Source organism: Notechis scutatus, chromosome 3, assembly GCF_049901735.1.
Source record: "Notechis scutatus isolate UNSWTSFEM ecotype Mainland chromosome 3, rNotScu1.2, whole genome shotgun sequence".
NCBI lineage: Eukaryota > Metazoa > Chordata > Lepidosauria > Squamata > Elapidae > Notechis > Notechis scutatus.
This window is the reverse complement of record NC_142011.1, coordinates 139,013,368-139,036,763: the sequence shown is the minus strand read 5'-3', so window position 1 is coordinate 139,036,763 and position 23,396 is coordinate 139,013,368. Positions and strand designations below refer to the sequence as shown.

The 23,396-nt window shown below is 39.6% G+C and overlaps 1 protein-coding gene across 1 annotated transcript in view; it reads left to right on the top strand.

Moving 5' to 3' along the window:
• Window positions 1-18,526, top strand: part of DUSP22 (dual specificity phosphatase 22) — a 45,904-nt gene extending 27,378 nt beyond the window's left edge. The window contains exons 4-7 of the mRNA XM_026676688.2: window positions 1,227-1,276; window positions 6,413-6,487; window positions 7,304-7,475; window positions 16,613-18,526. Of these exons, the coding sequence (XP_026532473.1) occupies window positions 1,227-1,276; window positions 6,413-6,487; window positions 7,304-7,475; window positions 16,613-16,744 (429 nt within the window). The 3' untranslated portion in view covers window positions 16,745-18,526. The remainder of the gene's footprint in view (window positions 1-1,226; window positions 1,277-6,412; window positions 6,488-7,303; window positions 7,476-16,612) is intronic.
• Window positions 18,527-23,396: the final 4,870 nt, after the last annotated feature.

Sequence of the window (23,396 nt, the reverse complement as noted above, 5' to 3'; positions counted from 1 at the left end):
CAATGTAGGGGGAATAAACAAAATTGTTTTTAATCAATTAAATCACATTTAGATTTCACCTTGGACACATTTGCTTTTTGAAGTATGGCTGCTCAGATGCCTTCTAGATTTTGTCTTGGCTCCTGCTTAATACTTAATTGGGGGAATAATGATGATGGTTTTCCAACAAAGTTTATGCACTGCACTTCCCCATTTCAGCCCTTTCTCCTATCCCCATAAGTAGGAAGGATGATAATATGAATCTCTAGGGGGGGAAAATCCATATGTACAAGGTAGCTTTCAATGCACCAATCCAATAGCAAGTATCAATTGTTTTAAATGAGATTTTGAAGTTTCAAAAATTGGCTGCAATTATGGAAGTAAATGAAATAAATGAAAGTAAGAAATTTTAACTATGGTTTGTAGGATTAGCAATCCAGAGAACTGCATGACTGGTTCTACATACAACACTGTCTCGCATAGCTGCCAGTGATGAGGCACAAGTAGTTGGAAGAGTTTAATATTATTCTTGTAGCTCTTATGGAGGTGGGAATTTGCCAAGTCAAGGGTGTATCCTTTGAGAAGATTTATATGTAATGAGATCTTTCATATATGAATGTGGACAGGCAGGATGATCTATGACTGCACTGACTTTCAGCCCTTGGTTCTTTTTTACATAGAGAAAGCATCAAAGAGTTTGACGATGTTGATTGAATCCAGCAAGACAATTCTTACATGGTTTTTCACTTTTCATTCCTTCTGTTTTACATACAGTTTTTGGTAAGGACTGACCCAAAAAAGTGAATGCAGCTTATTACAAACGATTAAGACTTTAGGATACAGTAGTACCGGTACTGTAATAATCTTCAAAAAGGAAAGTGTCTGTTTTCAAAAGCCCATGCTAGACTTCTGTTTAATTTTTTTAAAAAAATAACGAAAACCAATTATACATAGCACTAAAAATAACCCTCTTCCCCAAAGGACACATGCATTTTATTTTCCACATTCATGTAAGAAAGGAAGAAATGCATGTCAAAGAGTTGCTAATTTATAGCATTAGAATTAAAAAGATACATTAAAATGTGAAAAATGCTGACTGTTTGCATTCCAGCAAAAATTCAGGCTGCATAAAAACTGGTTGATGAACTTTAATCTTAAAATGCTTTCTGGGCACCACCCAGAAGAAAAATAAGTTCCTGTCATTGAATTTGTTATACCACAATTTCCCTTTTTCCTTTTTTTTACAGGGAATAAAATATCTGTGTATCCCTGCTGCAGATTCTCCCACGCAGAATCTGTGAGTATTTAAAGCAGTGCTTAATTTCACCACTATTATCTAGATAAGAGTCCAGTATCATTTAATGGAAGCAAAATATATCTGTTTGGATTTGCAAATATATCCAGCTCCTTGACTTCTTCATGTTTTGGAAACAACAACTCGTCTTTCTGCTATAATGTGGATACAGGTGTTTGGGAAAACATCACAGGGAATATCTCCGTCCCTATCTCTGTTGTAACATTTCATTCGGTACATAGTTGTTATAACTATAAAAGAAATCGGTTCCTGATTTCATGGGCGGAAATCTATAGGATCACATTAGTAATGGCAGTACTGAATTGAGTCTACTAGCATCTGGCTTTGGTTAGGAAGAGGGGAAACAACCTGCACACAGCACCCTAATGGTTTGTGAAAGATCAGTCTGAAAAAGAAAGCTGTGTTCTTGAAAGTTGCATAAACAAAGAAGTAGTTAAATTTCTCTGAAGTAAACTTTTTCAAAAGGACGTTTTAAAAGCCAACAACTAAAGCATTAACATAACATAACAAAAGAGGACATCAAGGAAAAGGTGAAACCTTTCATAAAATGGTTTTTTGATTAATTGATGCTAAAAGCTGCATATATTAGAAAACCCTGTCTACTGGTCTCTCTGTATTAAGGAAAGCTAAGAAAAATAGCTATGAATCTTTCCTATGTTTATTTATGTGGAAAAATACTTTCAAACGGGTACACTGGAAAACTTTCATATTAATGAAGTTTACTACATTGGTGTTGGTGGTTTGGTGGTTAAAAAGAAGCCGCCTTATACTTTCTGGTTACGTGTCTGATTAGATCGGGGTCTTCAAACTTGACAGCTTCATGACTTGTGGACTTCAACTCCCAGAATTCCTCCTCCAATCATGTTACCTCAGGAATTCTGGGAGTTGAAGTCCACAAGTCTTAAACTTGCCGAGTTTGAAGACTCTTGGATTAGATGAATAGGAAATAGAGATTATGGGTGATGGAAACGTTTATTCTACCCAGAGTAATGACCTAGCAGAATTTGAGGAGAGTCCCTCAAATGTTCAAAGATCTCCCTTTCTTTTTGAACCTGCGTAGCCTTTTGCGGGCTATTTAAATGCCTGAAACGACCATAGTACTTGGCTCTTTGGTGTGTACGTTTTTGCTGAATCACAGATGAGCTGGGCCTATTCTCAAAAGGCTTTTTTTTTACTTCAGGGCAGAGCTGCTCAGACTTGCAACTAAAGTGGAGTGATACAAGCTCCCCAAGGATATTCGAGCTGCAGCTGGGCTTTGGGGTAGCCTTCACTGTTTGTACTGACGAGAGGTAAAGGAGAGGAAAAAGGGGGAGGGGAGAGGCACTTCCTGATAATCTTGCGTTGTAGAGAAACAAAAGTAGTTTCAAAGGGCCTGCCTGGAGCCCACGGAAGGAAACGGAGTGCTGCTTTTTCGCTCCGAACAGAGCGCTGCCTCTTTCACCCGATGCTTTCGAGATATATTTTTAGCATATTTGCTTCTCTCATAGAACAGTGAGTTCCCAGTTGCAAACGCGTGAGTTGATGGTTTCAGCTCACTGGATACGAGCAGGACTTATGTTTTTGCCAATCTTTTCCCAAGTGCTGGTTCATAATACACTGTCCTCTGCATCAGCTTTTCAAGATGATCCCAATATTGCCGTATGAGGAGCATTTTTTACTCTTTCCATAGGGGTCAGTGGTTAAATCCAAAACCAGAGTGCTCTTCTCATCGGTCTCACCTCTCATCTTCCCTACTACCTTCTCCTATTGGTATATTATGATTTATCAATTGCTGTTTATATCATATAATTTATGAATGTATTGTACGATTTAGGATCTATGACTGATCACTTTGTTGTTTGTATGTACGCTGAGACTTATGCATCGGAGACAAATTCTTTATGTGCCCCACCATACTTGGCCAATAAAGAATTCTACTCTTATTCTTACATACAAGCAGTGTAAGGCATGCCACGGCGTTCCCCTTTTTTCTGTTCTTCAAATGTATTGGGCAATGATTTCTGGGACTTAATAGCCATTGGCTGGCAGGACATGCTGGATTTTCCCCTTTACTGTTAATTTTCAAGGGAGGTCAGGATTATAATATTGCCTTCTGATTTCATCAAGTACCCAAAGCAACTGTATTTCACCTCTGATAAAGGTTGGTCAGTGATTCATTCCTAAAAGATATTTAGTTAGCTTTTGGACCAAAAAAGTCTTGATATTTAAATTAAATTGTTAATTCCTCCATTCTCTCCCCAGCTTTACAAATAGTGTGCTAAATGGATAGGAGAAATAGGAGGGGAGTAATTTAAAAGTGAGAACTTAGGTGCATTTAAAATAGTTGAAATGCTAACCTTTATTAGCGATGCTGGTTTTGTCATAAGTTGTCATAAGCTGTCTGAAGTGAAATAACCAAGGGGCCAAATTAGCCTTCCTCAAGAGGGAGTTTAAAATCAGTGCTCTTTACAGAAAAGATTCTCTATAATGTTGATGAAATTGAGAAACAACTTATGTAAACTTTATTCTAAGGGATTCTGGAGATCGCCTGATCTGCTTCAGGAACCTGATCTAGACTTCCGTAAACGGCCTATTATGGTCTCCTTGATTGTTCAAGGTGAAGTTCAACCTGACTTGGTATCCCAGATCTGAAAAGAGTATCAGAAAAAAAAGGAAGATCCTTTTTAAACATGAGAAGAACAGGAACTGTGGGGATGGTTTTATTCCTATGTAATTTCTCCATCCACCCAGTTCTGTGTCCAGGACAATCAGCAGTAACCCAATTACAAGAGTCTAGTCAGATTGTAGCCAAGTCCTTTTGTCATTTAATCTTTATAGACCCACTTCCCCATCATGGTGTTTTTTATATACAATAAAACATATTTTGTATTTATATACAGCTGTGCTTTCCATTTGTTGTAAGAAACCTTTACAGAAATATTTTGGATCTGAAGCTCCATAGATGCCTAGAAGTGGAATGGACCAGGTTCAGATCCATCTTCTAAATGAAAATCTGTTCAAAATAATTGTACTTTACTTCACGATCCTGGTTTTGTAGTTTACACAGAAGAAATGTTGACTCCTGGCCTCTCAATTATTTAGTTACAATTTTGCCCACTGTTATGTCATGCAAAAAACCCGAAACTTTTAATGAAGATTGATGATTCTATCAACCATTATCTGCATTTTGTAGGGAAGGTGCTCAAGCAAATACATGGGTTTACACACCCTTGAATGACATTGAGGATATAAATCCATTTCAGTTTGGCTCTGAATTTCTTTTAGTTGCCTTAGGCCAATAGAAGGATGAACGATATGCAGCATTGTTTATTCTCCTGTCAGCAGCTTTTAATACCATCATCCACGATATCCTTCTAAAGCAGTTGCTTGGGATGGAGTTGGATTGATGTGCTTTAGTTGTTCCAGTGGGGAAGTCAGCTTTTATTCTTAGCCCTTTTTCCAAAGCAGTGGAATTCAGTTTGGGCCACTTATTAACTAAGGGAAAAAAAACTTAGTTTGTTTATTTGAAGGATAAATGAATTGTGTCCTTCTTGAAGAGCATCCAGATAGAGTCACTGAAGCTTCACCTTCAGAAGTATTTTAAACAAACAAATAAACCATAGCTGATTTGTTGTCTTGAAAACAGGCAGTTTTGAAATGATTTTATGACATCAGTTCTATTTCTCGGTGGATAGTACTGAAAGATTTCACTCAGATTGTGATGTGTTCCCTTAATGGGTCTTGCTTACGATTATTTGTCGCCCTGAATTGCTTGATTTGAATTAGTTCGAAGGGTTTTTTTAAGCTTTCCCCAAAGGCAGACACGTGGGAATCCTATATCCAGGGGAAAAAACCCACCCATATACCCTGCATAGAATTATTTTTTCATATGTTGCATGCTCCAGCCTTCATAGAAACGTACCCTCTGAAAACAAGGCTGAGAAGTTTCCCACTATTAGTGAAATTTTTTATTCCAGACTAAGAGAAGGGGGAAAGAAAATGTCCCCCACTTGTGTTTTAAACAAGAACAGGGAAAACTGTACCTTAGTGAAGGGCTAAGCATGGAGCTGGTTTGATTATCACTCCAATAATCTCTATGGGCCTCATACACTAGTACTTACATTCTTTTTATTACAGATAGCAGCTGAGGTAGTTGTCTATCTAAGTCTACTCAGTGAGTTTATAGCTAGAGTTAATATTCTAAAGAGCTCAGACTTGGACCAAAAGATCTTGATTTCTTAGAATGTGTTTTAAATTATTGAATTATACCCTTTGTGGCATCCTTGATTGATTGGCAGTGACTGACTGTGACATGTACATTGGCTGTTACTTTAATTATGTAATTGAATTGAAAGATGCCCAAACCAGTTGAGTTGAATTTAAGGCCAATCTCAATATACTTGGTTATGTAGAGGAGGGGAAATTTTTTCTTTTTGAGGGTCACATTCCATGTGATACTGCTGATTGTGAGAGCGGCCAGAAATGAGTGGAATTTGAGTGAATCCCCATTTTTCCTCTCTCTTCCTTTCTTCTTCCCCTCCCAGCAGTCCATTAAAAGCTCTGATGTCTGTGTTAAGGATGGGTTCAGAATACTTAGAAATTACTAGAACAGCTTTCCCAAATTTTGTTTGGGATTAGAGAGTTGAATATCATACTGTGTAGTGCTTTTTCAGAATTTATTTCAGAATGGATTTTGATTGTAGGGCTTTCTTACCTTGCCTAATAAGAGTAGCTTTATTCGGGAATGTATGTATAAGACATTTATTTACATTTTATGGGGATCTATTATGTATATTTTCTATTTATATTGCAGTTTATGTAAGAGATGGATCTAATTTTGCAGTTTTAACTGTTTGTCTAAAACGCAGATGGAGTACTAGAACATTTAGTTTAAGTGTAGAAAACTGTGATATTGGCAACCCAATACTAATGAAATATCTTGGATAGGGTTCTATCAAACTTGCACGTCCAAGAAACTTACACTCACACATTCATTGCAATATCTTTTTAAATCCATCCAAGTCAGTTCGCTGTTTACTGTTCACTGTTCACTGTTGCACCAAACTTGTCCCAACCCAAACCGCTCTTAACTTCTTGAATTCTACTAGTAAACTTTCTTCTTCTTTCTTCTTTTTCTAGAGCAAGACATTTTAAAGAAAGCATTGCTTTTATCCATGAGTGTCGGCTTAGAGGTGAAGGCTGTCTTGTCCACTGGTATGTACTTAACAAGAGGCATGCGTGCGCAAATCGTAAATCATTGAACTGGTAGTTACACCGGTCTGATCCCACCCCTGGTCATAAGTCACTTTTTTCAGTGCCGTTCTAATTTCAAACGCTCACTATATAAACTGTTATAAGTCGAGGACTAGCTGTAATACACTGATTTCCGTTTGAAGCTATTGCATTTCTGTTTTGTGACACTGCTGGATGTAGTAGCATTACTCTCCCTGCAGATTGTCTTTTATACAAAAAAACCTACCATTTAGAAAAAAGTAAAACTTGGCTAAGTATCTCCCAAAGTCAGTCTTCCTTATTATGGGATATAACTCCGTCGTTCTCCCACCAAAGAACTTGGAGAATTATATTTTTTTTAAGGACTGAAGCAGGAATCTATATCATGATAAGAATTCTTGGAGTCTGTGTCAATTAAATTAATAAAGTTGAGATGTTTTGTAGGGTTTCTCTCTTTTAAATGTTCCTAACGTAAACACTGAAGTTTCAGAGCCTGCTTTGTATTGAGTCTGTTGGTGGTGTTGACTGACAGCTGCCGTCCACAATTTTAGAGCAGAGTTTTTCCAGCCTTACCTGGAATTGCCAAGGATTAAATATGGGATGTTCCGCATGCAAAGCATGTGCTCTATCACTGAACTATAGTTTCTTTTCAACATTAGTTCATTCCTATCTCATGTTGACTTGTTTATTCTCCTGCAAAGTTTATCATGCTTCTCTTTTCTATCCAGCAATGATCTTCAGTTTACTACATATTTTCCCTTTGCATCTCTTTTCACTTGTATTGGCATGGTGATGCAGTCTCGCTGGTGTTTCCAGGAGTGCAACCTTGGTTGTGGCCTATATAATGACTATCACCGATTTTGGCTGGGAGGATGCATTGTCTATTGTCCGAGTGTCGAGATCATATGCCAGTCCAAATATGGGCTTCCAGCAACAGCTTGAAGACTTTGAAAAAAAGGAAGTGGCCCAGGTATGTTCTCGGATCCTTGGCATCTCCAGCTTAAGTTAGAAGCCAAGAATCAATGCTCATTATTATAATGATTATTTTTGTTTGCTCTGAAATAGGAATTTTGCAAGCTAGTTGCTGAGCTGCATAACTTATTTTCATGGCTGGGATCAGAATGCGCTTTTCTTTATGTAGAATTCACATAAATTGATTTGATTCACAAGACCCATACTTCCATTCAGACAAGAGATGGCTGTTCCATGGAATAGTTTATCTTGTACAGACACCAATATAATCTTGACAGACTGGGGGGGTGGGTGATGTGCCCACATTGTTAGTTTGAATATGCTCTGTTGTGCATGACCGTCTGAAGCCAGAATTTTTGAGAAATTGGTTATTTAATTTTTTTTTGGGGGGGGGAGGGTAGGGCACTATGCTAACAAATGCCAAGATGTGGATGAAGGATGGGATATAAGCACCATAAACAGTTTGTGGTGGCTCATATGACTAGGCACCTGCCTTGGTTTAATTTTCCATGTATCCGAAAGTATCTTTTCCAAAAGATAGCTGGAATTTCTTGGGGTTTTTTTCTCCTTAAAAATGTTTCACTTCTTATCCAAGAAGCTTCTTCAGCACTGAAAAAGCTTCTTTGGATGAGAAGTGAAATGTTTTCAAGTACAGCTGCCTTTTGGAAAAGCACTTTTGTGAGAACAGTGACCTTGAGAATCTCCATAGACAATTCTGTATGTGGGACAGCTGGTTCTGTCCACTTCTGTTTTCCTAGTGCCTCTGTGTGCTACTGGATCAAACACCCTAAAATGGATTAGCCGTCAGACTAACATTGTTGCAGCTCTCAGCTCATAAATCTAAAGCCTTCTCTAACTGATCCTCATTCCCAGCATATCAAGGTTGTTATCCAAATGGTGAAAAAATTGGGACTCAAGCCACATTTAGCTGGCTTCAAAGTCTTGGCCCCTCCGGACTGTACCGGACTGAAGTTGTAATCTTAATACAACAGAAGAGAAAACAATTTAAACACTTGGAGCTTAATAATATTAATAAATTAGTGCTTAGTATTTGTAAGTTTGAGCGGTTTTAGTACTAAATATTTACTTTTCAGAACTGTAACCCATTGCAGTTTATTGACAATGAGAGTAATATGAAAATATTACTGACTAGGGACATTAAGGGAATTTCCAATCTGGATAGCTCTCTCTTTAACCTTTGCAATAATTTGATAGTTGATAAAATGCCCTTGCATTTCATAAATATATTTTTAAGAAGATCAATTGAGATATTCTCTCCCTCCCTCTCCTCCCCCCATTCTCTCTCTCTGAATTTCAGTGTCAAGGGATAATTTCTTCACTTGTCCTCACATGAATACATTGACTTTAAAAAAGGTATTAGCTTAGCATAGCCATATAGTCCCTGCAAATTCATGATCACTTAACCAACCTAGTCCATGTGTGAGTATATTTTAAAACTGCACCTTAATTATGACTTTTCTGCTCCTGAACCTCAGATTGCTTTACCTCCCCCATATTAGAGACATGCCTAGTGATCGTGACAGAACAATTAATTTTCTGACAATTAATCAGTGGAACAACTTGCCTTCAGAAGTTGTGAATTCTCCAACACTGGAAGTTTTAAAGAAGAGATGGTATATAGGTTGTCCAACCATTTGTCTGAAATGGTATATAGGGTTTCCTGCCTAAGTAGGGGGTGGGACTAGAAGACCTCCAAGGTCCATTCCATCTCTGTTATTCTATGATCTATGATCCTTCCAACTCTGTTATTCTATTCTATTCTATTCTATTCTTTCTATTCCTATTCTTATACTATACTATACTATACTATACTATACTATACTACTTACTACACTACACTACACTACACTACACTACACTACACTACACTACACCACACCACACCACACCACACCACACCACTCCACTCCACTCCACTCCACTCCACTCCACTCCACTCTACTCTACTCTACTCTGTTCCTTCCCTATTCTATTCTATTCTATTCTATTCTATTCTATTCTATTCTATTCTATACTATTCTATACTATACTATACTATACTATACTATACTATACTATACTATACTATACTATACTATACTATACTATACTAGTCTACCCTACCCTACTCTACCCTATCCTACCCTACCCTACGCTACCCTACTCTACTCTACTCTACTCTACTCTACTCTACTCTACTCTACTCTACTCATCATGGTATATAACATGATAATAATGGGGATCTCCTGCTGAGGGACAGAGCCTGAAGATCCTGAGTCCCTGCAGTCTCACTTAGCTTCAATTGCAAGCTTCTACCCTCAATCACTGCTAAATTGTGATTTTTCACTGCGCTAAAAGGAAAAATAGATAGAGAGTCCACCTACTCTTAAATTTGATTGTGTTGCCCTGATCTGCAGATGTGGGTGTGATAATATGATTGTCAACGGGATCTCATTTAATCTGTCAGTGCAGACATATTAAACTGATTTGTTGGGCTTTGATTGTTTCTGCACAGCTCTTTCTAGGGCCCTGACGCTGCTTTCCTTTGCTCAGGTGTGCTCTCAAAGAAAAGGAGCTTGGACTAAGATTTCCTCTGAAGCTGTACTGAGCCATTTCAGAACGAAGATCTTTTTAAATTCCTTTTTTCCCCTCCTTCAGAAGACGTCTTTCCCAGCCCCACAAAGGGAGAGATTTCCTGTTTGTATTAGCTAAAGAACAAACAGGGTGACTTACATCCTCCTTCCCTAGCAGAAATATATATATATATATTGCTGTGGATTCAGTATGAAAACAGCTCTTAGAGAAAACCAGGGAACCTGCTGCCTTTTCTCTTTAACGGGGTGGTCAGGTGGAGTTCTTGTCATCAGCCCCGTTGAATTTATATTCCCCAACAAAGAAATTCAGCACAAAAATAGTTTGTCGTGAAAGCGACTGCCTGCAAAGGCTCCTGGATTGGGGCTGAAAGGCGTATTGTGGTTTGCCGGCAGCAAGTGTGGATGGCTGAGGTCTCGGAGAGCGGGAACTCAGACGAGGGGCCTGCATGTGATTCAGGGATGGGGCTAGGACCATCGGAGTGGAATGCTGCCTTCAGAGATGATGGAGGCTGGCAGCAGTGATGAAGAGGTTCCCAAGGAGCCTGTGCCCAGGGCGTGTGCACGCAGGGCTGCTCGAAGGAAAGAGCAGCTGCAGCAGCTCAGGCAACTTGGGAGTAAGGCTGCAAGGCAATGGCCCCTCCCTCAAGAGATAAAACCTACCTGACAAACCGGAGTTCTTTGCAGGAAGCAAAGAAGTTTTTGCACTCAAGCTTTGTGGACGTTTGGAATATCTTGGTGGGTGTTTGGAGACTCTATGTGTTTGAAATATCTTAGTAACTTTATCTAGTGTTCTTGGCAGCCTTGCACAACCTTGGCAAGGCTCGTTCTTATCAGAGATAATTAGTTGGAAACGGCCTTTTAACCATGAAGGAACGGAATTCGTAAAGGATCATTAAAAGTTTTTGCTGTTACCTCTGTTTCATGTTTATTTCCTTGGAACAAGCTTTGGGTCAGAACAAGGCGAAAGCGGAAGCAGTCTACTCCATCCCATTATTGGGTAGACCAGATTGCCCTGATAGACCGGCCTCACCGGAAAAAAACACCTCATCAGCCCTGTCATTCACATATAACGCGTGCATACAGGCAGTCCTCGACTTACAACAGTCTGTTTAGCGACTGTTCAAAGTGACTGGCAAAGAAAAAAGTGACTCACGGCCACTTTTCACGCTGATGACCATTGCAGCATTACCATGGTCATGTGATCAAAATTTGGACACTTGGCAATGGACTCTTCTTTAGGACAGTTCCCAGGTCCTGGGGGTCTTATGATCGATCACCTTTTGCAATCTTATGACAAGCAAAGTCCATGGGGAAGCTAGATTCACTTAATGACCATGTTTTTACTCACTTAACAACAATGATTTACTTAACCACAGCAAGAAAAATGGGGCAAAATTCACTTAACAACAGTCTCAGCAACAGCAATCTTGGATTCAATTGTGGTCATAAGTTGAGAACTACCTGTGTAATCTATCTATCTATCTATCTATCTATCTATCTATCTGTTGTACACACTGAAACACAGGGGACAGATTTGATAAAGTCCAGTATTTTCTCTTGAGGAAGACAAACTGATCTACTTTTTATTTTATTTGTTTTATTTTTTTTAAATAATTTTTATTGAATTTTACACAAAAAAATTAACGTAAATACAAAACAACACAACAAAACAACACAACTTACACTATTTGCCGTATTGTGACATCGACTTTCCCAGTTTTTATTTAACATATACATATACATACATACACACACACACACACATATTTCTTTGTTTATATTATTTTTTATTTTTACTATCCTATTATCCAACCAGTTATACCATTTTTTCCAGACTGTATAATATTCCTTCTCTTCCCTCTCTTGTAATTCCAACATGAGTTTTACCATTTCTGCACAGTCCATAATTTTTTTTTATGATCATACTGTCTGTGCGAGTACTATCTAATTTCCAACTTTGGGCATAGGTTATTCTTGCTGCTGTTAGAATGTGTTAAACGGTATGATGAGCAGCGCATTGACTGATGTGACTGGAAGGCATGTACACTACACATACCCCGATTCAGAACTTGAAGTTATATTGAACTGAGGAGGAGCCGTATAGAGAGGTGGTATTCAGCAAGTTCTGACCAGTTCTGGAGAACCGGTAGGGAAATTTTGAGTAGTTTGGAGAACCGGCAAATACCTGCTCTAACTGGAGATTTTACAGTATCCTTCCCCTGCCACGCCCACCAAGCCACGCCCACAGAACCGGTCGTAACAAAAATTGAATCCCACCACTGGCCGTATAGCAATATAACACGAGAAGAGCCCCTTCCCTTTTCTTCCCCAAAACTCAGTTGTAACTGTAGCTTGGATAATCCAGAAAATAGTAGCCGAACTCATGAAATTCCATTAAATTTCTAAACTGAATTAACTATGTCCAAACAAACACCATGTTGGGCATATCTACATAAGCTTGTATAATACATACAGTCAATTAAGACCCATAGGACACCGGGATGCAATAGAAGAGAATATCTATCTATAGTTCAGTGTTGGACTGTGGGGTTCTTGGCATTCACTGAGCTTGATTGTTTACTTACAGGCATTTTGTTACCCAGTTAGGTAACCTCATTGGTGCAAAACGTAACTTCATGTTGTGTGAAGCCAGCCACTGTGTAGAGGGTAATCTTGTCCTGTTCCCATGTTTTGGAATCACACTTCCTTGGTTCTCATGTTTTTATCTATTCCAGACCAAGTCTGCTTTTATTTCCCCAAAGGTGCTTTTTCAAGGGGCAACTGGACTTGATTGTTGTGAGGAGAATAAACCCATCAGGACTAGACTCAGAAGTCCATCTGCATTCAAAAGTCAGAGGCCATTCTTTTGAGGACAACAAAGTCCACATTTTGGACAGAGATGACCACTGGTTTGAAAGAGGGGTCAAAGAGGCCATCTATGTCAAAATTGAACAGCCCCCACTCAACGGACTGGGAGAGATATGACATCATCTATCTCCAATCTATAACACATCCTTTCAACAGTTCCCAAGATGGCTCCACATCCATTTGCACCACTCAGGTAACCCTGATGACACAGATAAAATCCAGGTGGCATTAATGACTCACTAAAAGAATGCAAATGATCAGCCGTCTGCAAGGAGTATAAACCCTTCCATTCCCTGCCATCCAGTCAGAGCTGAAGAAGCTTCTTGGATGAGAAGCGAAATGTCTTCAAAGAAAATCCAGAAAGTCCCAATTTCCTCTTGTAAAAGCACCTTTGGGACAACCATGACAACCATGATGACTGAAAATCTCCATAGACATCTGGTTTTATTTGATTTTGGTCCAAATCTTCTCTTCTCTTGCTATAGTGCCTTGTCTTCCATATTAGTGGACTCAGGGGAGAAAAAGTCAGACATCTCAATCATACCATTGTTCTTTTTGTTGGATTATATAAAATGTTATTAAAACAGAATGGCTACTGTGTAGATTTTACATTCATTTATAGAAGCCACTTGATCATTTCACCAAGCCAGGTGTTGCTAAGTGTAGCTGCAGCTGTTGCAAAAGGACTAGAAAGATGCAATCAACAAGAGTTGATTGCATCTTTCTAGTTCTTTTGCAACAGCTAGATACAAAACATTTTTTTGCAGAGTTCTGGGTTCAGTTCATGACATCTTAGGACAAGAAAGATCTTTAGAATAAGACTGTATAAGACCTTCTCATTGCAATTCCAGCTATGTAGCTATTCTTATTACATTTTTTCCTAGATTATTGTGCCTTTTCACAAATATCAGCAAGATTGTATCATATAAATGAACATACAGAAGTTATTAAAATATTAGATATTAAAATAACATTGTGGTTAGTGTTCTAATGTATTTCTAGAATTGCTTTATGGCTATGTAGCTGTTCTTATTATGATTATTTCTGGACTGCCTTTCCACAACTATCAGCAAAATGGTGTGATATAAATCAACAGGCAGAAGTTAATAAAACTATTAGTTATTAAAACAACATTGTGTTTGGGAGAGGAGTAGTGTATTCTAGAATGGTGCTGCTGTTTCAGCTGATCGCTGGTGCCTATTATGTTATGTGTGACGTGCTTTTCTTCTGGAAAATATCTTCTGGATATTTTAAGGGCTAAAGTGTGATGCTGGGGTTTTTTTCAGGTACTTTGCACTGCTCTGAATAGCTTCTGTAAGGGTGGTGTAGAAATACTCTTTAAAAGCCACCACTAGCAATTTAATAGGCTAAGTTTTAAAAAAAAATATTGGGTATATCTCAATGCAAGGCAAGTCTCATCTTACACTAAGATAAACTGCTTTGATATAAAGCAGCTTTGTGCACAATGGCTGGATTCATTTTCTATGTTACGATATGGTTTGGTTTGGTTTGGTTTAGTCAGATCTTCTAAAGCAGCACAAGGTGTGAGCCTAGCCTTGTAGTGGTAAAATCTGGGAGAATGTCATTCTAAAAAAAAACAAAACCAAAGCCAAGTGTTGGCCATGTCTACAAAGGGCAGAAAACCTGAGCAAAATTTCTCAGCTTCCTGCAATTCAGTTGATGCTTTCAGAAGTTGTCTGCCTGTTTGCCTGTTACTAGTCATTTTGAACTTTGTGATATGTGTGATATGCAACCACAGTCATATGAATGAAATGTGCTACATGTCATGCTATTTCATTTAACCGTTAAAGACAGATTTGGAATATCATTGAATATGCAGTAAGTTTATATATATATGTGAAATGTGCTACATGTCATGCTATTTCATTTAACTGTTAAAGACAGATTTGGAATATCATTGAATATGTAGTAAGTGTGTATATATGTGTGTGTGTGTGTGTGTGTGTGTATGTATGTGGATCTTTGGTTATTCAGGTTTTCTCCCGTGTAAGATTGGAAGTATCTAGGCACGTTTGATGAAGTCTCATTCATCATCTTCAGGCTTCTGTCTTCAGCTCTGAGCTGAAGACAGAAGCCTGAAGATGATGAATGAGACTTCATCAAACGTTGCCAGATACTTCCAATCTTACGTGAGAAAACCCGATAACCAAAGATCCACATACAAATACCCGCGAGAACCTCAGAAAACAAATATGTATGTATGTATGTATGTATGTGTGTGTGTGTGTATATATATATATATATATATATATATATATATATATATATATATATATATATGTATATGTATGTGTATATATATTTTTTTTTCTTAAGTTTTCGCTGGGTACTTACATGTATGGCATTCAGCTTTGTTCGGGTATTTTCCACATCATAGTAGTGGTGCTTTTAAAGTTGTAGCAGCGTTTCAGCAGAATCTCATCTGCCATCATCAGGCTTTTGTAGCCTGATGATGGCAGATGAGATTCTGCCAAACGTTGCTACAACTTTAAAAGCACCACTACTATGACGTGGGAAAATACCCGAACAAAGCTGAATGCCATACATACATACATACATACATATTTGTTTTCTTAAGTTTTCGCGGGTACTTACATGTATGGTATTCAGCTTTGTTCGGGTATTTTCCCACGTCATTATAGTTGTGCTTTTAAACTCACAGACGAACACAATACAAAAGCCTGATGATGGCAGATGAGATTCTGCCGAAACGTTGCTACAACTTTAAAAGTGAGAAGCTGTAAATTAGTTATACATTTTTTCACGCCTCTGGTACCATTTCTAGTGCTCATGTTCCAAGAACAGCATTTCTAGAATTAGAATTCCATGAAGGGCTTCAGCCCAACTTCTGATCTTCGATGTTTATTTTGTGTTTGCATAAATGACACAATTCATTTTGCCAAAATATCAAATTGATGCTGAATAACATTTGAATAAAAACAAATCTTTAGTATGGTAAACTTGTGTTAATTAGAAATGAAATGATTGGCAATGTTTCATATAGGAGGGGTGATCGGCACGATTAAAAAAATTTTTTGCATTCATGCTGCTGTTCTGAATAGAAATTGCCAGCACTGTTGAGGACCCAGGATGGCACTTGTTCTTACACTTGTTTTCAGAGGATTCAAGTCTCACAGCTAACAATAATCATGATTAATAATCCTATATATTATAGTCTCCACAGGCTTCTTTGCTTACTTAAAAATTGCTTTTTTGATGGTAGACACACAGGCTTCAGTGTTTTACTATATCGGTAAGCAATATATGTTTGTAGAAGAAAACTATAGAAAAGACTTAAATATATGTTTCTGTCCATGGTTCTTCTAATCTAAATGGCCCAAGCCCAAAATCCAGCCCGAAAAGTCGTAAGATGGGCCAAAACTCACTGAACAACTGTCTCACTTAGTGACATAAATTTTGGGCTCAATTATGATCATAAGTCGAGAACTACCTGTATAAGGTGAAGTCCAGTGTACCTGTATAAGGTGAAATTCCACTTCTTATGTGTGTTGTATTATTAACGTTTACCTACATAATTGGACTAACTCGAGTGTTGTCTCTTGAAGTTTAGACAAAATTTAATGTGTAAGCTATTCTCACCCAGTTTCCTTTAAACCTTTCTGAATTGTCTCTTGTGCTTCACTCTTTCCAGTTCCGAGATTGGCTTAAAGCAAAGTATGGCGAAAACCCTTTGGAAGACAAAAAAGACGCCGAGGCTCTTTTGCAGAAGCACCGACTCCAGGCGGTGGATCCTTACAAATCTGTCTGGAAGGCCATGAAATGATATTGTTGCTTCGGTGACTGCCAATCATTTATTGTAACGTTCAGGATCTAGTCACAACTAAGCAGGCCTTAGGCTCACCTCTTATTGCATGTGCCGAAAAAGGATTGCTTGGAACAGTGTAGTTGAGGGGAGGGCACAGGGGCTATTTGGGTTATAATACATCTGCCTTTAAATATTTGAGGAATGGGACTCCAAAACACGAACCTTGTTATATACCCATGGTGGCGAACCTGTTGCACACATGCCACAGCTGGCACGCAGAGCCCTGTCTCTGGGAATGCATGCCGTTGCCCAGCTTGGCTCTGCCGTGTATGTGCATGCACCTCTCGCTGGCCACCTGGTCTTCTGGTTTTTGGCGCACATGCATGTGTGAAGACCAGCTGGCTAGTGTGCATGCACATGCCAAAAACTGCAGGGGTGGGATTCTACAGGTTCGCACCTATTTGCTAGAACCGGTTGTTAACATTCTAAGCAGTTCGGAGAACCAGTTGGCCTAATCCTGTAAGGAAGGCAGGAAGGAAACATTCTGGTGTTGCTTACAGAAATTGCCTCTCCATTAACCCTTATTACATTCTTGGCAGGACTAGAATTCCTGTCTCTGAAACTTCTCTGGAGTTTTTTTCCCCTCTTTTGCTGGTACTTTGCTTGTGTGGAGTGACCATTCAAAGTTACAATGGCACTGAAAAAAAGTGACTTATTTTTCACACTTATGACTGTTGCAGCATCCCCACAGTCATGAGAGGCCAGGTGAGGAGATGTGTGCCTCGATGTGAGTGATGTTGAGTTGGCCACACCCAGCCAGTCACATGACCACCAAGCCATGCCCACCAACTAAGCCACGCCCACAGAACCAGTTGTTAAAAAATTTGAATCCCACCCCTGAAAAACTGGAAGCTTAGTTTCTCAGTGTGCGCATACGCGCCAGGGAGCTGCTCTTCTGCTTTCCGGCACTCCCCACCCCACACGTGCTCCCATTTTGGCACCTAGTACCAAAAAGTTTTGCCAACACTGTTATATAGTCATGGTTGATATTGCCTTTATTATGTGAAGGGCCTACTCACTCTTTTCCCTGCGGTGTGAAAACAGCATGCCACACTCTCATGGCCAAATACCACTTCTACAGATTCCTGTTCTTCAGGCTGCCAGCAAAGACAGGGTTTGGCACAGCTGCACTTTTCAAATTATGTAGGGTTTTTCTAAAATGTATGTGTGGGGAATGTGTACCCCAGGGAGCGACTGGTATTCAACGGGAGTTCTGGTTTCACTACAGCCAGACCTGCAGCAGAAGAAGGGGGCTGTTTAAAATAGCAACTCTGTTCTTCAGCAGTGAGAAAACGTTGCACCCAAATTAAGCCAGGCTCTGATGGTATGCAAGGTTGCTGCTCTCGTGCGTATATCTTCGTTTAGAAATGATTTTTAAAAGAGGTTCCACTCAAACGTCTATTTGAATCAACCGATGGAAAAATATTACAGACAACGTTGCAGTATTTATCGCCCTGGTGTTTGTCTCAGAGTAGCTGTTAACTGTTTCTTTCATCCTTTTTAATACTTCAACAGTGGAGGACTATTAAAAGTATATTGGAATGTACAGAAGTTATTTCAAGATTAAGACAGAATTAATAATGGCTACTGTGCTATAATAATGTTGAAAATTCCCCCCAAATACTACTGGCAAAAATATGTTATTGTATATTAAGTATCTTGATGAAGTTTCATGTTTGACTGCTTTTCTCAGTGGAATATATTCAATAAAAGCTTCAGGGTGTTGGTTTAAAAAAAAAAGTGTAATTGTATGTCACCCACTTTTACAGGTTATCAATAATCGTGATAGAGAAAATGTTAAATGGTCAAACAGAAGAGAATAGTCTAAGTATTCTGCAAAAGCTGGAGATTGTCTTGGATGTGATTACGTCTGTGAATTATATCCCATACTAGAAGAGAAAAAAGTAGTTCAGATCTAAGCTTCTCATTACAACAGGGGTGTCAAATTCGATTTCATTGAGGGCCAATCAGAGTTATGTTTGACCTTGGGGGCTGGGTGGGTGTGGCTGGGGTGGGCATGGCTAGCCCGACATCACTTGTGTCGGGGACACCCCTCCCAGGCTCCGTTTTCGGCTGCGATGGCCTCCTGCAGGGCTCTTGTCAGTGAAAACGGAGGTTGGGAGAGCCACGCACGGCCCGCCTGACTTCCGTTTTCGCTGGCGGAGGCACTGTGGGCCGGTCCTTCACTGTTTCCAGGCTGGCCTCCGCAGGCCAGATCTAAGCACCCCACGGGTTGGATCTGGCCCTCCGGCCTTGAGTTTGACATCCCTCCGTTATATCACAGAATCTGTCATTCTCTGCAGATCATTTGGATTCTCAGCCAAGAGCACAGCGATGCCCTGTTTATGAAAGCGCAAACACATTGTCTTTCCCAAACACATTCTAAAAACCAAAGGGACATTACCTTTTCCTGTTAAACTTCATAGTAAATGTTGAACCATCCACCATGCATTTAATATAGTCCTGTGCACGGTTGACCTCTTTCATAGACTGCTTTTACCACATTTAGTGACTGCTTTGCAATTCTATATTCAGATAAAATGTTCCATTCGAAGGTTTTGAATTTTATATATTTGTTTAAAATGTGAATGGCTGCCCAGCTTCAATAAAACATGAGTACCGAAAGTGTAATATACTTTATACTTAAAGTATAAAGTAATACAGTTCCGAGCGAATGCACCATCATCCAATCAGAATACCAACATATCATGATCCAAAGAGCCAGGGCCTTTTAAAGGCTGTCATGGTCAGGGTCAACTGAAGGTCAGGAGGAAGTTCATTCCATAAGATAGAGGTGACTATGCACCCTATTGGAGCATGTGGAGTAGGTGGAGAAGGTATATCCTGCAAATAACTTGGCCACATAGGGCTTTATAACAAGGCTGTCAAACTCCCGGCCAATGGGCCAGATGTGTCATATGCTGCCCACGCCCAGTTTAGCAAAGGGGCGGGGAAAGTCCCAATACGTCACGTGACGCTGTGACACCCCTGCTTTATATACATTTTGCATTGCACCAGAAAGCCTATTGGTCCTCTGTATAGCTGGCCAAGTAATGGTGTGACGTGGACATAGCTACTCAGGCATTCTGGACAAACTGTAGCTTCCGAGTCTTCTTCAAGGACACTCCCACATACAGTCATTGACTGAGGTGAGCGTCCATAGAAAAGAATGAATGAATATAAAAAAATTTAAGATCCACAAGAATTAGATCAAACTAGGTACTAGGTACATGAACAGTACAGAAGTGAACTCTCCCTAACTCCACCATCCACCTCCAGTATAAAGTTCCCTCACTAGAGTCCAGCCAAGTTTGGAGACCCTTCCAGAAGTCCTAAAGGGTAGGGGTGAATTTCACTTCTAGCAGTAAAGTTTCAAAGGATGAAGGGCCTCACCAGAAAAGACTCTCTTCCAGGACCCCATCATCTGAAATTCCTCAACCTCTTCTGCGGCAAGTGAGACAGGCCAATCCCATTGGAGTGAGAGAGTTCCTGAGGTAACAATCCAATGCCAATTGGTGTCCTGCAATACTGGTAACCCTATATATAAAAAAAACCCAGCCCAACTGACAGGTTGGCAGGTCAGAGAAGTGATGTGAGACGAAGCTCCCTATTGTTCACATTTACCAGTTTTGCAGAAGACCTGTAGAAACGTTTACCATCATCTAGTTCCCCGTGGTAGAAGGGGAAACTGGTAGAACAGTTGCCAATTTCATCCTGGCTTCCAAATACCGTGTTTCTCATATAATAAGGCCGGGTCTTATTTTTTTTTTGAGCCCCGAAATAATGGCTAGGCCGTCTTTGGGGGTGACTTAATTCCCCCCCCCTTGCATCTTCGGGCAGGCGGGCGGCGACGGCTTGGGTGTTAACCTCGGCGTTGGTGGGGCACTTTGTATCAGGGTCAACGCAAGCAGCACCATATCCGGGTGTGCAACAAAAGTACTTCCTAACAGCAAGCCCCCCCGCCATCTCCCCCCCATTTCGCATGTTTTAATATAGGCCTTAATTTGGGGGGAGGGGCTTAATTTCATTTCATGCCTATAAAACATGCTGGGACTTCTTATTGGGGGAGGCCGTACTGTTGGAGAAACAGGGTAGCTCAAGCCCATATATGGCAGCAAGGGGCTGTAGCACCTGCACCCAGAAGTATCCCAGAGAGGTGTTAGAGCAGGCAAAATAGCTCTGCCTTACTGCAGCTACCTTGAATTTCCTCTGTCAGGGGATAAAAAGGGACAAGCAGGTTAAAGCAGCTATCCCATTGCTCGCTCATTGCACCTCGTTCGGTAGTAAACTGGGGTCTTACCAGGACAGACTGTTGTGCCCATGTCCCAAAGTATTGGTCTTTCCAGGTGTAGATGGAGTCCTTCTCAGGCCTGAGATGTTTCACAAAGTGAAGCTCAGTCAGGATAGAGGTGGGAATATTCCTTCTGAAGACAGTCAGGCAGCCCATACACTAGCCAAACAGGACTGGGGGCATTACCTACAATGAAATAAACGGGCACAAACATTCCACACTGCATAGCTTATGCTGGCAGAAGTTAGAAAATACTTTTGATTTGAAAGAGGAAAGAAGCTACCTGCCCAGTGGGCAATGGTCAGGTCAAGGACATTAGTGTTCCTATCCTGGACCATCAGTCACCATCTTTGCATGGGCAAACAGGACTTGTGGAGATATACAAATATTTTCCCAATCATTCAGGCACAAATAGCACCTTCAAATACCATCTCAGATCATTGTAGTCATCCAAAATTCTCCACTGAAGCCTAGAGACATGGGGAAACAATTCTAGAGATCAGTAAGATTAGAATTTCTTGAGCAAACTGGATTTCCTATTTGGGCCACAATACTAAGAATGTATACTAGTACTCAATACTAGTAATGATAGTAGCGATATGTTCTTTTTTGTAAAGTATAGATTCAACAGTATCCACAAAATTACAAGAGGTTTCTGCAAACAGAACAGCCCAGGGATGAATAAACATTTCTGCTGATCACTGGATATTTTTCTTAAGAAGAAGGGAGTTGAATGGAACACAGCATCTTGAAGAAGGGCATGGCTAGTTGTTGGATTTCTAATACAGAACAGTAGTATGGTGTGTCCCAGTTATTATTCCACTTATTGTGCCTCGAGATGCCAAGTAAGACACATCAGAGTTGTTATTTTATGTTCCAAATGGGAAAGAGGACTGACCATAGAACCATCATAAAACAGCCAAGCAAATTCTGGCAGAATCAAAATTTGAACAAGTGAATTATACACAGAAAAAAATCATGGCTGAGATATCTCTTTCAAGTTGGTTTTTAGTAGCAATAGTAGTACTATTACTATTATAGGAAGAGGAAGGAGGAGGAGGAGGAGGAGGAGGAAGAGGAGGAGGAGGAATTATAGATGCATCCAAAACCTTATGTGGGCTGATGATAATAGATACTCACTAGGAGGGTCCTTGGATTGGAAAGATTGAGAAATCTCAACATGTGTTCAAGTTGATGTACAGTACACTCAGATTTTTGAACTTGAGGTGGCTATGGATGTAGCACACAATTCTGACTTCTGAATAACAATTGTTTGTAATTATCTATCTATCTATCTATCTATCTATCTATCTATCTATCTATCATCTATCAATCATCTGGATCAACCCACATTTTTCTTCAGCTGTACCCTCGTGGAGTGAAAAATCATCCCTATTCAGAGGTCTCCAACCTTGGCAACTTTAAGACTTGTGGACTTCAACTCCCAGAATTCTGGGAGTTGAAGTCCACAAGTCTTAAAGTTGCCAAGGTTGGAGACCTCTGCCCTATATGATGATCAAATTAAATGAAAAACAAGTTAATGATTCAGCAGGAGTTGAGTCAGCGAGTCATTCAAGATATGCAGATGACAATGGTTAATACCTTTGAGAAAGAACATGAGGGAAACTGAAAGATCACAGTCATTGGTGGTCTAAGGCTTATGCTCAAAAATTCCATGCTCTTCCTCCCCCTTTCAAGTCCTCTCACAGCACGAAGCATTTGTAACTTTTGTCATGTTGCTGGTTTAAAGTAAACCGATTAAGTTTACTGCCAATGCTTCAGTGGATCTAAGGGACATTCCAATATGAATAAGTATCATGCAGGCCTAAGTTAATCCAGGTAACTGAAAAATTTTATTCCTTCTTCTTTCTCCTCCTTTTTTTCTAACCTCTGCCCCCCCCACTACTAAAATTTTTATTAATGGGCCTTCTCCCTTCACTATGCATCTACAGATGTAAAATTCCCAAAATTCTTAAAATTGAATCTGAGGACTGGAAATTCTGAGAATGCCAGTTCTAACATCTATCTGATGGTTGCCCAGTTAAGACTCTTTGTTATCTAAGAGTACTTTGCTTTGCATTTGATAAGTACAGGATTCTTCTGTAAAGTTCCAGTAAAGAAATAGAACTTTTAATGGTTGCTTATTCTGATTCACAATTCCTATCATGCTCTTCAGAAATCATGCTGTGTTGGAGTCATTTCACTTCCCCAAGCTGATATCATTAAGGCATCTTGGATAGCAATTCTTAGGGTCAGTAGTTACCATGCTAGGTAAACACTTGTCTTTGCACGAATGGGTGTTTTTGAGGATATGTGATT